This window comes from Chiloscyllium punctatum, chromosome 2, assembly GCF_047496795.1.
Source record: "Chiloscyllium punctatum isolate Juve2018m chromosome 2, sChiPun1.3, whole genome shotgun sequence".
NCBI classification, from domain to species: Eukaryota; Metazoa; Chordata; class Chondrichthyes; order Orectolobiformes; family Hemiscylliidae; genus Chiloscyllium; species Chiloscyllium punctatum.
In genome coordinates this window covers 122945026-122963405 of record NC_092740.1, presented here as the reverse complement: position 1 = coordinate 122963405, position 18380 = coordinate 122945026, and the positions used below count along the sequence as shown (strand labels likewise).

General features: G+C 41.3%; 1 protein-coding gene and 1 pseudogene across 5 annotated transcripts in view; both read right to left on the bottom strand.

The window, feature by feature from the left end:
• Nucleotides 1-1100: 1100 nt before the first annotated feature.
• LOC140493486 (solute carrier family 46 member 2-like) lies at nucleotides 1101-2298 on the bottom strand (annotated as a pseudogene).
• An 8549-nt stretch (nucleotides 2299-10847) lies between these two features.
• Nucleotides 10848-18380, bottom strand: part of LOC140488115 (A-kinase anchor protein 2-like) — a 173622-nt gene continuing 166089 nt past the window's right edge. For all 5 annotated transcript variants that reach the window (XM_072587933.1, XM_072587902.1, XM_072587896.1 and 2 more), the window contains exon 4: nucleotides 10848-17712. In XM_072587933.1, coding sequence (XP_072444034.1) covers nucleotides 17620-17712 — 93 coding nt within the window. In that variant the 3' untranslated portion in view covers nucleotides 10848-17619. The remainder of the gene's footprint in view (nucleotides 17713-18380) is intronic.

Here is an 18380-nt window from a genome sequence, read left to right as displayed (position 1 = left end):
CACAGCCAAGAGTCATTTACACTGAGGAAGGGATGTTCAGGATCCACAGTTCAGAGTGCCCATGGCGCTATCTGGTGCTTGATACTAGATTGCATTGAGAGAGGCTGTGAGTGGGTGTTGTTTGTGGAAGCATCTGACAGAGTGGCCCTTCAAAATGGCAGTGCCTCCTGCCAGATATTGTTTTCAAAGTATATGAATGTTTCCATATGTATAGTAGTTCATTGACAAGACAGTATCAGATATCGATCAGTATTTCTATAGTGCCTTTACCACATATTGTTTTCAAACTCTATTTGAATGTTTCCATGTGTATAGCAGTTCGTTGACAAGACAGAATCAGACATTGCTCAGAATTTATATAGTGCCTTTACCAAATATGGGCAGGTAATTAGCATATAAACACAGTGTATATCAAAGGTAACGCAACATATTTTTGAAGCAAGAATAGCAGCTGGAAATAAACATTGTTACAACATTTTATAAGTTGTAGAACGCTGTGTTTTGCAAACATGCAGGTCATGTAAAGTTGGCAATGCACACATATCAGGTAATTAAAAAGGCAAGTAAAATCCTGAAATTTGTAATTAGAATTAAAATACAAGGCCAGAGAAAGGAAGCAGAAATTGGACTGGACCTGAATTTACCCCAGTTAGAAGACTATAAGAGACAATTACACATGGATTTAAAATAATGTTGCCAGTTCTGGAGAGAGAGGCAAAGTAAATGGAGATTTTTCTCAGTAGCATTGAGAATGTTAAAAACGACATAATATAGATTGTCAACATTCTGAAGAGTTCTGGTAGGGAGTCCAGGGTTGCTTTTGCTGGCTGTTTAGATGGCAATAATATGATTTAAATATTGGAAAATTCTAAAATTTTAAACTAGCAATTATGTGGAGGTTGAATAATTTAGAATTTTGTGCCAAAAGCTATTTTGAAGTTTAATCCATTAACTATTGTTAAGTGGAAATTACTTGTTTGTAGAACAGAAATATTAGGTGAAAAGCAAGCAGGAGATTGCAATGAGATTAGTGAGTCGTTCAAGTGTGATGGGTTGTAACACTATGCTTCTTTCGGAGCTGACAGATTATTTTTTGTGTGGGTTAACCATAAAATTATAAACGTGTTTCATTGTATACACATAGCATGAGAATGTTAAACCAGTTTAGTCCAGAAAAGCTCAGGTACTCAGCCAATGAAATAACTCACCAATAAAATAAAGGAAGGTCCACTTTGTGAAGGCCATGATCAGCATCCCGATGGAAAATGACACCATTCCCACCACAATCAAAGAAGTATCCCTCAAATATTTGGAAAGCGTGCAGACTCCGAAGAAGCTGGTGAGGAAGATAAAATACTCCACTGCATTGCCGTAACCGACCCAGATAGCATTCCAAATCAGAGGGTCCTTCAGTACAAATATGGGCAGCACATCTACTGCCCCACTTAATCCCAAACCATACAAAACTCCAGTTATGAACAGCAGTGCGAGTGTGATTTTATCCACGACATATTACCGCCAAGAATACCCTGAATCCTCGCGTTATTCTGTTTAGGCAACAGCATTGATGTTTCATCTTGACATCGATTCCAAGCTGTATCCTCTGGATCAGGAAGTTGATCATCATTTTCACGCTCTCCTTAATATAGAAGGCTACCATAGCCACCATTTCTAGTCTGTGTGGGTTTTAACCCAAAGATGCTATAAACTAAGCTTAAGAGTATAAAAAAGACAGCTGAAGGCCATCAGACCAGCACCTTGGTCATGTGAGATTTTGAAATAAACGAAGAGGTGGCCAGAAGTGATACTGCCAATCATTGCTGCCACTCCATAGGCCAGCTCAATTCTACTCAGGCTAACTGATCACTTCACCCGTGAGGAGGTGTCAGAGGCTATTGCCATGACCCCAGCCCGGAAAGCAGCTGAATCCCCGCTCAGATCATTCAGGAGAGCAGTAGCAAACATCACCTGCAAGGGGAGGTCAAAGAGCAGCAGAGACCTGGACACCAGGTATCCCACCAGGGGCACCCAAATGGTGATCTTCCTGTCTTTCTTGTCTCCTTGACAAGCTAGGAAGTAGGTGATGGGGAGAGAGGAAATTTTCAGCAGAGGAATGTAGATCACGTAGAACTGAGAGATTGCGCCTTGCTGCTGGTCTCGGCTTCCAGTTGTTGTGGAGTTGGAACCGGAACGTTCCTGGACCAGCATCAACAGAGCAGTGTCATAGAAGGCACCGGCGATCTGGTGCAAACCTACAAGGACCTCGACAAAGGAGAGAAACTTTCGACACATCCCCATTCTCTTTGTTTGTACATGAATGCTTCCTCAAGCAAAAAATCAACCCTGTGCGAACACCAGGAGCGCCTCCTTTCACTAACCAGGAGAACTCTGTATCTAATCTGTACACGGAAGAGTGCCACTTCCTCATCTCTAACTGGCACACTTTGTTGGTTGGCTGGAGCAACTCTTTGAAACTGCTGCTTTTTTTATTATTATTGTTTCAGTTGTTAGTTGCAGGACCAGTCCGTTCTGTTTGTCGATGAGATATTGAGACTTTATGGGCTGGAACTCCCGATTTCCACATGCACGTGCCTGAAATGATGGCTTCAGAAATGGATTGACGAAGAAAAGAGATTCTGGTTCTTGCTGTACTGCAATTGATTAGACAGATTAATCTGACCCAACAATGTTTATCCTGTTTACTGTGTACACCACATTTGAAGACATTGAAACAATATTGTGATTTTGCAAGGTGTAGTGTCTGTTGGCATCCTTCCATGTCTGAGATAACTGACAGACCAAAACTTTCCAGTTAGCTGTGGGATCTTCACTGCTGATGGTTGTGAAGGCGAGTCCTTCAGAGGCGGTTCTGCCGCAAGTATCACACATGGAGCTGCCAAGTGTCATTGTTGGTTGTTGATTTTGACACCGGCCTCTGTTGCCAAGCTGCTAGTCATTGGTTTTTGTGGTAGTTATGTGTCATATCACCAGGGCTGTTATCATTTTTCTCTATTAAACCAGTTACTCCACATATGGCAGTCATTTCAGAGTGATACAATACTCATCGCATGATGGTGCTCAGACGTGTTTGGCTGGTTTGTCATGTTCCACAGGTTTCTTACAATGGGTCACCAGGTTTGCTTCAGTATCTATCCAAACGACCATTATTGATAGCAAAGCCATGGCAGTGAGAGTCTACATGTTCCAAACAAGTTCGGAGATGGAATAGCTGCTGCTCATTTTGTTTCCTTATTCCAGCAATCACTTGGTTGGAAATTTCACCAGGGGCTTGATCTGTGTAACTTTCTTGCTGTTGCTGGAAGTTTCTAGAGTATAGAAACTTTGCAAACCAGTTTTGTCCAGCAGAGATGGTTTTCAAATTAAACAAGAAAGGATAACTTTTACAACAAATGATGATGCCTTTCAGGTCCACATGGACCCGACACAAGTTACAACGTGTGAAAGACCAGACAGTCTGATCTTTAATGATGTTTATAAGACAATAAGTATTAATCACATCACTGGGGCTCCCTTGCTATTCTTCCAAATACTGATTTGGGATCTTTAACTTCCACTTAAAGCAGCAATGGCCTTGGGTTAATGTCTCATATGACATCTCTGATTAGCAACACTCCCTCAGTACCGCACTTAGGTGACATCTTTGATTTTTGCACTCAAGTCTGTCAAATGGGTTACGAGTGGATGCAAACTTTCCAGAGCATTTCTACCCTGGTGCTGCATTGATATGGAGGTCACGGAGGTGTGATGGGGTTAGGGTGAGCCAAGACATTGTTTGCTGGACTCCCCAAGAGATTACAGTCATTGGAACTCACCAAGTGTCCAATTCCATGTTCGTTGGTGAAAGTCACATGTTTGGAAGTTGCTACCAAGCGAAGTTTTCCAAATTGCTGGAGTGCACCTTGTAGATGTCACATACTGCTGCTATTGTGCATTGGAGATAGGGGAAGTGAACCTTAAAGTAGTGAATGGGATGCCAATAGAGTGAACTGTATTGTCCTTGATAATGTTAAATTTCTTGAGTGTTGGAGTTGTGCTTATCAAGGCAAATAAGAATTGTTTCATCACATTCCTGACTTATATATTGTTGCTGGTGAACAAGCTTTATGGGTCAGGAGATGGATTATCTGCTGCAAAACACTAAGCTTCTGATCAGCTCTTCCAATCAGAGACTTTATGTGGCTGCTCCAATTAAATGTCTGGTTAATGTTAACGCCCAGGATATTGTTGGCTGGAGATCAATCATAGAATCCCTACAGTGTGGTAAGAGGAAGTCCATACCAATCCCCCAAAGAGCTTCCCTCCCAGACCCACCACCCCCTCCCCCACTTCCCCACCCACTCTATTCCTGTAACCCTACATTTACCATGGCTAATTCACCGAGCCTGGACACTATGGGCAATTTTTAACCATAGTCAATCTACCTAACCTACACATCTTTGGACTGTGGGTGGAAACCAGAGCACCTGGAGGAAACCCACACAGACACATGCATAATATGCAAACTCCACTCAGTCACCCAAGGCTGGAATTGAACACAGGTCCCTAGTGCTGTGAAGCAGCAGGACCAATCGCTGAGTCATGTCACCCAAAAATGATGGGAGTGTAGATGTATATTTTGTTCCACAAATCCGGATGACACAAGTTTCTGTACAACAGTAGATGCTTTATTATCAGACAGCCAGTGAGAGATTCTCAATGTCCCCAAAAGTGACCGTGTGTCTACTTGTGGTGACACTTCTCCATGAATCTCTGCCCAATACACAAAGACAGTATTTTTTATAGGGATTAAACAAAAGGTTTAATAGTCACATTGTCAATTGTCATTACATAATTTAAAGTAGGTGATTATGAATTTACAAAGCCCGATGAATGTCGATGTCCTGTGATAACATGTGAATGGATTACAGGAACTGATTATAATATTCTTCATGATTATATGTCAATGGGAAGAGATTAAAACAGAAGGGTTTTGCCTGTTCTCAATGGGGGATTTGTATATCTATGCTAATATGGAGGGAGAAGTAGGACAATGGGAGCAGGAGGCAGCTGAACAGGGTTGTGGCCAAGGCTATCAATCTTGTCTGGGAAGGACAAATACCTCTGTCTGAGGTTACAGGAGAATCCACATGAGTGGCTCACCTAGGCCCCTCTTCCGGAATACAGTCCACCCCCCCCCCCCACCCCACTGAGATGTTCTGTCGGTGTTGCGGTGTTGTAAGAGGACAGGTTTCCAATTGATACTGCAGTGAGTCTCCTTGGCAGTGGATTGTTTAACCCTGGAGTCCCCAGTGTGCCTTGAAAGAGAAGTAAAACATGGAACTGATCTCTTGTGGCTTTCGAACTTCTTCAGGAGTATTGCTGAATGATAAGTAGAGGTGGATAGATTTTTTCTGTTAAATGTAGAGTTCATTCATTCGGTGTCTGATTATGTGAATATGTTTACAATGGAATTTCACTATGTTTGATTAGTTAAGCCTGAATTTAGATTCAGACCTAAATAAACAAAGCTGTAAAAAGAAATGGAATCAAGAACTGCCCCATAGATATTTCAAAGCATTGCAAATAAAACAAGTGATACACTTGGAACTAGCATCATCCGTGCATAGATCCAAGACATGAAATATACATCATTGAGGATCGTTTTGATGTGACACCAATGTTACTGGCTATCAGCTCAAGACTGAACTTGTGCAGCTCTTACTCAATGTAGATATGGATTATTTCATTATCTGAGGAACTACAACTGAATCTGAACACTGTGCATTAACCAGAATTATCATGTTTCATTGCTGCAAAGTGCACCTTTGTTGGTATCAGGTTAAAACAGAGCTAACTCTCAATAACTCATTCACTCAAAATTTGAAGGTTTGATGGATTAGATGCAGAGAAGATTATTCCACTTGTTGGAGAATCCAAAACCAAGGACTATGGAATAAAATCACCAGTAATGAATTTGAAAAAAATGGTGAGAAAAAGAAGGACGATTGTACCTAAATTGGAAGGGGACTAACATACTGGCAGGTAAATTTGCAAGAACTGCTTGGGAGGATTTAAGCTAGTAAGAGTGGGGGGGTGGGGGTAGTGTGGAGGGGGGGGGGGGGGGGGGGTTAGGGGGAGTATGTGGGAGCCAGGGAGATAGTGAGGAAAGAGAATTGATCTGAGATGGGTACAGCGGAGTCAAACAGTCACGGCAAGCAGGGACAAGGTAGGACTAATAAATTAAACTGCATTTATTTCAATGCAAAAGGGCCTAACAGGGAAGGCAGATGAACTCAGGGCATGGTTAGGAACATGGGACTGGGATATCATAGCAATTACAGAAACATGGCTCAGTGATAGGCAGGACTGGCAGCTTAATGTTCCAGGATACAAATGCTACAGGAAGGATAGAAAGGGAGGCAAGAGCGGAAGGGGAGTGACATTTTTGATAAGGGATAGCATTACAGCTGTGCTGAGGGAGGATATTCCTGAAAATACATCCAGGGAAGTTATTTGGGTGGAACTGAGAAATAAGAAAGGGATGATCACCTTATTGGGATTGTATTATAGGCCCCCCAATAGTCAGAGGGAAATTGAGAAACAAACTTGTAAGGAGATCTCAGCTATCGGTAAGAATAATAGGGTAGTTATGGTAGGGGATTTTAACTTTCCAAACATCGACTGGGACTGCCATAGTGTTAAAGGTTTAGATGGAAAGGAATTTCTTAAGTGCATACAAGACAATTTTCTGCTTCAGTACGTGGATGTACCTACTAGAGAAGGTGCAAAACTTGACCTACTCTTGGGAAATAAGACAGGGCAGGTGACTGAGGTCTCAGTGGGGGAGGACTTTGGGGCCAGCGACCATAATTCTATTTGTTTTAAAATCGTGATGGAAAAGGATAGACCAGATTTAAAAGTTGAAGTTCTAAATTGGAGAAAGGCCAATTTTGACGGTATTAGGCAAGAACTTTTGAAAGCTGATTGGGGCAGATGTTTGCAGTAAAGGGACAGCTGGAAAATGGGAAGCCTTCAGAATTAACAAGAATCCAGAGAAAGTACATTCCTGTCAGGGTGAAAGGGAAGGCTGGTAGGTATAGGGAATGCTGGATGACTCAAGAAATTGAGGGTTTGGTTAAGAAAAAGAAGGAAGCATATGTCAGGTATAGACAGGATAAATCGAGTGAATCCTCAGAAGAATATAAAGGAAGTAGGAGTATACTTAAGAGGGAAATCAGGAGGGCAAAAAGGGGGCATGAGATAGCTTTGGCAAATAGAATTAAGGATAATCCAAAGGGCTTTTACAAATATATTAAGGACAAAAGGGTAACTAGGGAGAGAATAGGGCCCCTCAAAGATCAGCAAGGCGGCCTTTGTGTGGAGCCACAGAAAATGGGGGAGATATTAATTGAATATTTTGCATCAGTATTTACTGTGGAAAAGGATATGGAAGATATAGACTGTAGGGAAATAGATGGTGACATCTTGAGAAATGTCCAGATTACAGAGGAGGAAGTGCTGGATGTCTTGAAACAGCTAAAGTTGGATAAATCCCAAGACCTGACCAGGTGTACCCCAGAACTCTGTGGGAAGCTAGAGAAGTGATTGCTGGGCCTCTTGCTGAGGTATTTGTATCACCGATAGTCACAGGTGAGGTGCCAGAGGACTGGAGGTTGGCAAACGTGGTGCCACTGTTTAAGAAGAGCGGTAAAGACAAGCCAGGGAACTATCGACTGGTGAGCCCGACCTCAGTGGTGGGCAAGTTGTTGGAGGGAATCCTGAGGGACAGGATGTACATGTATTTGGAAAGGCAAGGACTGATTAGGGATAGTCAACATGGCTTTGTGCATGTGAAATCATGTCTCACAAACTTGATTAAGTTTTTTGAAGAACTAACAAAGAAGATTGATGAGGCCAGAGCAGTAGATGTGATCTGTATGGACTTCAGTAAGGCATTTGACAAGGTTCCCCATGGGAGACCGATTAGCAAGGTTAGATCTCATGAAATACAGGGAGAACTAGCCATTTGATACAGAACTGGGTCAAAGGTAGAAGACAGAGGGTGGTGGTGGAGGGTTGTTTTTCAGACTGGAGGCCTGTGACCAGTGGAGTGCCACAAGGATCGGTACTAGGTCCTCTACTTTTTGTCATTTACATAAATGATTTGGATGTGAGCATAAGAGGTACAGTTAGTAAGTTTGCAGATGACACCAAAATTGCAGGTGTAGTGGACAGCGAAGAAGGTTACCTCAGATTACAACAGGATCTGGACCAGATGGGGCAATGAGCTGAGAAGTGGCAGATGGAGTTTAATTCAAATAAATGCGAGGTGCTGCATTTTGGGAAAGCAAATCTTAGCAGGACTTATACTCTTAATGGCAAGGTCCTAGGGAGTGTTGCTCAAAGAGACCTTGGAGTGCAGGTTCATAGCTCCTTGAAAGTGGAGTCGCAGGTAGATAGTATAGTGAAGAAGGTGTTTGATATACTTTCCTTTATTGGTCAGAGTATTGAGTACAGGAGTTGGGAGGTCATGTTGCGGCTGTACAGGACATTGGTGAGGCCACTGTTGGAATATTGCGTGCAATTCTGATCTCCTTCCTATCGGAAAGATGTTGTGAAACTTGAAAGGGTTCAGAAAAGATTTACAAGGATGTTGCCAGAGTTGGAGGATTTGAGCTACAGGGAGAGGCTGAACAGGCTGGGGCTGTTTTCCCTGGAGCGTCGGAGGCTGAGGGGTGACCTTATAGAGGTTTACAAAATTATGAGGGGCATGGATAAGATAAATAGACAAAGTCTTTTCCCTGGGGTTGGGGAGTGCAGAACTGGATGCCATAGGTTTAGGGTGAGAGCAGAAAGATATAAAAGAGACCGAAGGAGCAACTTTTTCATGCAGAGGGTGGTAGGTGTGTGGAATGAGCTGCCAGAGGATGTGGTGGAGGCTGGTACAATTGCAACATTTAAGAGGCATTTGGATGGGTATATGAATAGGAAGGGTTTGGAGGGATATGGGCCGGGTCCTGGCAGGTGGGACTAGATTGTGTTGGGATATCTGGTCGGCATGGACAGGTTGGACCGAAGGGTCTGTTTCCATGCTGTACATCTCTATGACTCTAACATGGAACTTGACACCCATGAGAGGCCTGAAGCAACTGGCATTAGATGCATTTAAGAGACTAGATGAATATAGACGAAAGAAAGAATGCGTAGGATATGTTAATAGGGCTGGTTAAAAAGTGTGTGAGAGGATGCTATATGTAATATGAACACGGTATAGACCAACACATCTGGCAACATCTGTGGACAGAAAGCAGAGTTAACATTTTGAGTTTTGTGACTCTTCTTCACTAATCATAATAGCTAGGAAAAAGGTGATATTTATGCTAATGACAACTCAAGTTCAATCATTTTAGAGCCTGAATGATTCCTTCCATGTCCTTTACCCACGCCCACACCCAGGCTCTGTCATGAAATGACCACTTTCAACACAACCAACCCATTTTCCCATACTCATTTGTCCCCATTATCAACTTTTCTCCTTCCTTGGCTTTCTATTAACCATCCCTTGTCTGCCTGTCTGCTTCTTCTCTTCTCTGTGGTCTGTATCCACCTATCTGCTCACTCCTTTGCACCCACCACCACACACACATCCCCCAACCCCACCATCAGCATAAATTCCACCTTTTCCTAGTTGTTATCAGTTCTAAAGAAGGGTCACTGGCCTGAAAACATTAACTCTGCTTATTCTTTACAGATGCTGCCGGACCTGCTGAGTTTCTACAGCAACTTCAGCAACAGTTTCAGATTTTCAGCACTGCTGCTGATATCAACCAAGTGGTTGATCAACGGGCCTCCTGGAAGTCCCTCATTCAAAGACACTTAGTGTGCTGATGGGCCAGTCAAAGAGGCTAGGAGGGAAGAGGAGAGTGTGGGGGGCTGCTGAGATCCACCCTCTGCCCTTGCCTCATCCAAATGGTTCCCATTCTGGGGTCTCCGCACCATCACTCACCTGTGGCCTAGGAGTCCTGGGTGATCCTAGTCCTTAGGTACTTGTACTACTCATCACTGCCATGTCTTTCATGAGTGGCGCTGATGAGCAACAAAGAGGTGCTGGCCTCTGATTGACTGACTGCCCTGAGCTCCGTGATCCTGGAGAAAGTCCACTGCTGTCCAGTAAAGTACCGAATTGGCACAAAGCAATGGGCCTTCCTAAACAAATGGCGATTCAGGGCCTTTGCTGTCTCTTCAACATACAGGGTTGTCACCAACATTATTACAGTCATCATAGTACAGAGGAGGATATTCGGCCCATCATGTCCACACTGGCCCTTTGTGGAACAATCGAGTCCATCACTCATCTGTAGCACTGCAAATCTATTTAAAATTAACTTCCCACAAGTGTTCATTCAATTTCCTTAGAAATCATTGATTGTATTCTTTCCCATAACCCTCATTTGTAGACAGTTCCAGGTCAATAACACTCAGTTTAAAAAGTTTTCTCACATCCCGAAGCCAGACTAAAAGTGATAATTTAATGACTAATAATTGTTGTTAAAACCCATCTAGCTCACTAACGCCCTTAAGGGAAGGAAATTTGCCATCCTTAACTTGTCTCTGCATGACTCTCGATCCACAGCAAATGTGTTTGCTTCTTAACTGCCCTGTCCACAAATAGGAACCGACAACAAATGCCGGCCTAGCCAGTGACTCCCATATCCCAAGAATGAATAACAATAATTAGAACAATCACTTAAATTCAGACACACACATCCATTGCACACAGTCTGAGAAAAGCTACCAAAAAATTGAATTTTTTTTCCACACAATGAATAATAATTACAAGAGAAAGATTAAGCAAAGCCAGGTTTTATTGCAACTTAGTCCTGCATAGTGATATACATACTCCATTGGAGCTCTTCTTACAAAAATACTGAGCCAATATTCACTTTAAAATATATTTATAATTCCATAAAGTTTAGGCATTGTTTGGATAACTACATAATAAAAGTTCAGAACATCAGATCAAGAAAATAAAGGTTGAATACTTTGGCGTTACCAACAACGAAAAAAATCAGAACCACCCACACTATTCTGTTGCACCAGTTATATTAATAACTCTGTTCTGAACCTTTGGGCAACTATGACTAACCAGCATCCTTTACCTGACTGGCTGACTGACTGAAGACTGATTCTGTTTCAATGGTCAGTACCACATCTGATAACACACCCTGCTTCATCAACTATACTCTATACTATCACATATACCCTACACTGTCACATATGTCCTACACTATCAGGTAAACTTTCCATTTTATGACACTTGGATGCACCTTGCAACATAATTGATGTTACCAAATAAACCACAAACTTGTAATGCATTTACTTTTCATGACACACTGTTTGCTTCACATGGACCCAAACCTTATGGCATTTTCAATAATGTGTGGATCTATATACTGTAATATTATGTTATTACATGTCCTACTCTATGCATCTTACTTTTTTTAATGTGTCCAATTCATATCACCTCTTGCACTATTACATCACCTACATTAACTTGTATCCACGTTATCATATATTACCTATTTTATATCACACATTCTGCACTGGCTTTGTCCTCATTTTAACATGCATAGTTTACCATATCACATGGTATGGACTCTATTTCACACAACAGCAACACAACTTTTATTAGGGGGAATAGTGTTTGCACCAACTGTGCAATATCCGCTGGCTTTCAGAGAATTAGAGGATAGAGGAATATTCTGTCAGAAAAGAATATGCTGCTGGGCTTAGATGAGGTTAAGCTTACATGGGGCACACAAGCCACGTTTCTGTGCTGTAAATATGAAGTCAATCTATAAAGCAGAAACATGGTTCAGAAACAAGGCAAGTCATCATTTCCAACTTAGCATCAGCTAGTACTGGTGGACTTGGAGGAACTCATGTAGAACCTGGATTGATCTCTTCCTTGTTGATCAATTTCCTTAAACCTGAACCGAGAACGTCAGCACTGTGCAAGCTGAAAGCCTGATCTTCTTCAAAGATGGAGAAAGTGAGGACTGCAGATGCTGGAGATCAGAGCTGAAAATGTGTTGCTGGAAAAGCACAGCAGGTCAGGCAGCATCGAAGGAGCAGGAGAATCTGTTTCTCTCCTGTTCCTTGGATGCTGCCTGACCTGCTGCGCTTTTCCAGCAACACATTTTCAGCTTCTTCAAAGATGGGCAAGATTTTGGAAGAAAGCAAGACTTTCAAATTAAAAGTGCCCACTATCCTGCATCCACGGTAATATGCCAACAGATTTATTAGAAATTACAAGCTGTTGGACCTCACCTTCTCCCTCCAGCATGGTACCAAACTTTCTACCACACCTGAGGAAGGAGCTGAACTCTGAAAGATTGCAATTTCAAATAAACCTATTGGACTATAACCCGGTGCTGTTTGATTTTTGACCTTGTCCACCCCAGTCCAACTAGGCAGCACGGTGGCACAGTGGTTAGCACTGCAGCCTCACAGCGCCAGAGACCCGGGTTCAATTCCAGCCTCAGGTGACTCTCTGTATGGAGTTGCACGTTCTCCCCGTGTCTGCGTGGGTTTCCTCCGGGTGCTCTGGTTTCCTCCCACACTCCAAAAATGTGCAGGTTAGGTGAATTGGCCATGCGAAATTGCCCGTAGTGTTAGGTGTAGGGGAATGGGTCTGGGTGGGTTGTGCTTCGGCGGGTTGGTGTGGATTTGTTGGGCCAAAGGGCCTGTTTCCACTCTGTAATCAAATCTAACTCTGGCATCTCCACATCATAGTAATATGCAGAATCCCCGAGTTTGCACAGTGCAAGGAGACTTAAAGATGACAAAATGTTTCCATTGCAAAACTGGAGGCTGGACATTCAAATAATTGGCAGAATGCTGTTACCCAGAGTGTGCAACTTGCTAATAAAAGTTGTCTCTGTGGGATTACAGTGGTGTAGTAGTCATGTCTCAAGACTAGTAATCTGGAGGTTAATAATCTGGGGACATATGTTCAAACGGGGCTGTAGCAGCTAGTCGAATTTAAACTCAATTCACAAATTTGGAAGTAGAAATAAACTAAAATGTTGATACAAACAGCACAGATGTATTGAAGGGGAAATAGGTACGTAGATGAAGGTGGGAGGACAAAAAACACTAAGATAGATGGAGAGGGTTGGGAGGAAAATTGTTTGGAGCAAGTAACTGGGTTTAGTGGCCCTCCATGCTACAGACTTAAAATGACTTGAAATGGAAATATCTCTCTGCTGAAATCAACAGAATGTCAAAATAAGTTGAAAATGACCCACATTATTTCCCCTTTTTTCTGCTCTATATCTTAAAGTGGCACAAGTTATGTAGTGCAGACACAGTACAAAATAATCAGGTCATGACAACTGGAAACCTCACCGGAATGTTCCGCTTTTGCACTCTGACAGGGAGGCAAACATATTATCAACTTAGTGAACAAAAACTACAGTATCTGTGCTTTACAGCCTTACAGACATCATGCAGAAGGTTATTTTTCAACTAAAAACAATAAGAATACCCACTGGTAATGTTTAGGGAAAAAGTAGCATTTACTATTGAGAAATAGTGACCTTTCTGTGCACATTTTAGCCTTTGAGAGCCAAGAAATCCTAACAGAATCATTGGAGATACCCTTCCCTTACTGTCATCTTAATTAGGTTGGAACAGGTCAGCATTCCCACAGATCCTATCATGTGTTGCACTATCTGAAGTAATGGGTTATTTCTCTTGTAACTAATTCCAGGATTACAGTGTTCTTTACTGTAAAGACACCTCTGTTTGATCATCTCCCCAAAGATAGCAATTGAGTGATTTGCAGAAACAAGCTCAATATCTTTCACAATGTGCACTTAGTTTGAATGGAGAAACCTTTTCAAGAGGTATAATAAAAATCAATCAAAAGCCACAATTCTAAGTGCTTCTGCTATGGCAAAAATTATTGTGTGAAGAGACACTGCTTACACATCCTGCTTAGGATTTCATATAATAATATTTTAGCTGTTTGCTTTCTTCAAGGAGATGAAGGCCAAAAACAGTGAATGCGTGGCAACACCATCCTTACTAGGAATGAAAGCACAGTTCCTGGGTTAAAATTCCTTAACAGCATTGTGGGACTACCTCCTGCATATAGATTAATGGTTCAAGAAAGCAGCTCACTACCACTTTCTCAAGGGCAATTAAAGATTGGCATTAAATGCTGGCCTGGTCAGTGATGCCTACATCTCATGAAAGAATGGAAATAAAGGGTCATCTGAAAATCCAATATGTTTTAGTGAAGCAAAAAGGCTTCTGTAAAGAAGATGGGGAGATGGATATGCTCACAGAGGAAAACCATTAACTGACTCCGTCAAACCTTTCCTTTGTAATGGTGTCCATATGTTTTTGAGCATTCAGAGCAAAACATGGGAACGAACTGCCATTAAAATAAATGTTAAATTACCTGATGATTACAAACGGACAGGTGAATTTTACCTATCTCAACTCTCAGACAAGGTAGAGCACCTTATACAATTTAATTTCAACCTTTTAAAATGTCTTTTTCTATTCTTTAGATTGTAGGGCTTCCTGAATAATGGAATAAGCACATGTGGAGAGCACAAGGCAATGATAGGTGTTGCCAGGCCTCTGGATTATTCTGTATTCTCCAGGAATTGAAAATTAATCTCTATGACATGGCTGCGAACAGTACTCAGGAGAAAAGCTGGATGGCCAATAAAATAATTGTTTTGTACATTTGGCTCATTACAAGAATACTGAAGATGGAGTGAAAGGAAGACCATTTGGCTGACAGTCAAGAATCATCCATTCAGGTAATGAAGAGTCTTGGCTGTGGCAAGGAAAGATGCTGTGGCTATGGGCCTGCCTGTTGACCAATGGCAGGAACGCCAAAGTGGGGCAATTGATCACAGGTGGTCCTGCAACAAAGCTTCCAGGAATATGGCTGACTAGAATTGACAACTCTAACAAGAAGCTAAGTACAATTCAGCAAAAAGAAGCCCATCTCCCTGATACATCTCCACTCATTGCAAACTGCAAGAACATTGGAAAACAGGGATTTCGTAATGGCTTCCTGGGCATACGGTACCAAGAACTTTGGGTTGCTTAGAGTGGAACAATAAGTTAATCATCAGGTCAGCCTGTTAGTATTACTGGTGTTGGACAACAGCCTTTGGAATAGCAAATAAACCTATATATATGGGTCTGTGATAAAAACAACCTAAAATGTTATGATAAAAGAGAAAAACATCACTGAAAAGGTAGCTACTTGTGTAAACTCTCAGGCTCATGAGTAGAATCTCAATGTGCAATATTTCACGTCTATAGATATATATTTATATATATATGAATATAAAATACAGGTTAGTACCTCCCTTTGTTTGAAAGATTAACTCCTCACTCAATCTGGTAACTATGAATTTTCTGTCAAGTTTGCTGGCTTGTTGGATCAGTTTTGAATCATTTCTCATAGAACAAATTGCATGTCATTCACAAATAAAGGAATAAAATCAAAATCAAAATCAAGTATTGCAAAATACAATTGATGCTATCTTATTACTCTGCTGCAATGAGGGGATTCAGCAGCTTTAGATGGGGACTGGGGTTTGTAATAAAGTATACACCTTTATTGTCCTGCGGCCGTTGTCCTATCTACACTGGTAACACATGCACATGAGGTACTGAAAAGACTGGGAACCACAATAGCATGAAGTCACAGCACTGGCACAATGTCATTCTAACACTGTTTGTAGTACAAATTGCTCCTAAAGGGAGTTTAATAGTCTTGTCAATTTATTAAAACAAAGAAAACACTGCATTCGAGTAAAATTGACAGCCCCTAGTCATTTTTAGAAGATGCAAAAGCACAGGAATAAACATTAAAAATCTTCTGTAAGTCTCAAATGATTACCTGATGAAAACAGGATCATACAATTACCATGTTAGGCCATTCTGTCCTCTTAACTTTTATTAAAACCTCACGCTTTTGCTCTGTGCTTCCTATTGCCCTGCAAAGCTGTATTTTTATATGTAACACAGTTTCTGCAGAAGCCCCAGGGACTTTGTGACTAACCATGTCCATGTGTGTCCATTGTGCAGGCCAGTTTGATCCTACACTCCTGTTTACTGCTGTTTCTCAGTCCACCTCTTCCATGGAATGCTGGTAAACAAATTGCTAGATAAACTGAGAACCTGGGCCTCAAAACCATGATGCTTTAACCAAGAGTACCCTTAGAAAAATAGAGGGTCAGCGTCAATATTATCACATGATTCAGGTATCTTAGATGCAGGTTGTCAAAAGAAATAGGATCTCTTTTTTGTGATAAATCCACTGTCCTACTGTTGGTTTTTCATCTACCATCAAGGAAACACTCTCTACAAATCCTTTTCTTCCACTGGAGTGATGAACCAAAATGTCCAATGTTGCTTTGCTCCTATGTCATGTCACTAGCTCCACTTCAATAAATTAAAACAGAAGAGCAAAGTTCTTGGTCTATTACTTGTGCAGTTAGCATACAAAATGACGGCTGTGTCTCTGCTGCTGCCAAAGTTTAGATGATGTGTCAATGATAAGATTCCAGACTTAGGCTGAGAAAATAATAAATTCATTCAGCCTGATTCTCCACAGCATCCTGCTGAGCACCTTTGTGAAATTTATTGCTTTCGACAAAACTCCTTGCTAAACTTGCAGACTGCATTAAGCCACGTTTCCACCAGATAGGTAAGAAAGATAATAGCTTTAATTAAAAGGGAATATAAAATATAAATATGGGAAATGGTAACACAGTGGTAATAGTACTAGATCTAATCACCTGGCTATGTGGACAAATGATATAGAGCCAAGAGTTCCAACCATAGCATGGTAGCTGCAAATTTAAATTCAATTAATCATTTAAAAAGGTTTGACAGTCTCATTGATCATGAAACAACCAGATTGTCAGAAAAGCTCTCCTGGTTCACTAATATCCTTCAGGGGAGAAACTCTGCCAATGTTACTTGGTGTCACCTCTAAAAGACTCCAGGTCCACAGCAATGTGATAAACTCTTAATCACCCTCTGAAATCACATAGCAAACCATTACATGACAAATGAGCACTTAGGGCGTACTTACATCACTTGGACTGCAGTGGTTCAAGAAGGCAGTTCACCACCCTTCCTCAAGGGCAACGGGAATGGGCAATAAATGCTGCCCTTGCCTGAAACCTTGCAACCCAAGAACAAATAAAAGCATACACCAAAATGATTGCCTATGACTATATACATGAGGCTAACAGCACTGGAAGCCTGTTTAACTGTGAATCAAACACAGCCTGTGCAGAAAAAGATACAGGGATACTAACTGTATTTATACATATACAAGCAATTGGCTCTTCACATTTTGCAGTCACTGTCAGGGAATCCTTCCTTTTGCAGTATCTGGGTTGAATCTGAAACATCAGTGGCTCCAAGTCCATTTCATTCTCTTTGGGAATGTAACCACCATATCTTTCAGCGGAGCGTGTGGTTTGGAAATGAATAAATGTGCTGCACTGTATCAATAAAACAAATACAAGTTATTCTTGATCCTTTTCCCTTGCGTGAAAATGTAAAGGACTACTGCTGCTCTTCATGGTTGGCGTATATACCAGCCTCCCAGCGCAGAGCCATAGCACTCTTTCGACGGGTCACCCTGGTAGCTTCAAGGACCTGGAAAATTATAAAGCAAGTAAGTGGGCATGAAGGAGGAAGGAAAAGAAAAACCAGTAGAAGTTTTGAATTACAAATTCATTCTCCAAAGTGAACTCCTGTGTCATGCTAACAGATTACTTGAAAGCTTGTTACAGATATTTTGTTTTAAAAATGGTATACGTGCCTAAATCTATGGCCTCAATAATAATCCCAGGATGATTTTTATTTTCATCGGGTCACAGTAAAACAGGTGGCTAGGAATTCAAGACCTTACAAAAAACGTACTAGGAACATACCACAGGCTCATTAACCTCTGAAAGAGGGTTAGTGATTCAGGAGTGATCCCACATCATAACAGTTTACATCATTCAGGTGCTGTACAGTCTAAAAATGTGCTTTTCCTGTTTTAATTTACATCGTTCCTTTGCCATCCAACCAGCCTTTCGACTGAATAAGGTGAACAGTATTGGTTACAAATGACATGACTGAGAGATTTGGAGGGTGTGGGTGGAAGCATAAGTTTAACAATCTCATTTCATGCATCAATTTAAACATCAAGTCTTGTTTTTCTTGAATTAAGAGTTTTGAAACCATTTTATTTCTCATTGTGAATCTTAATCATTTTAAAAATGCTTCACTTGGGAATATTGATTGACATTTACTGACATTCAGGGAATTAAGGTGTG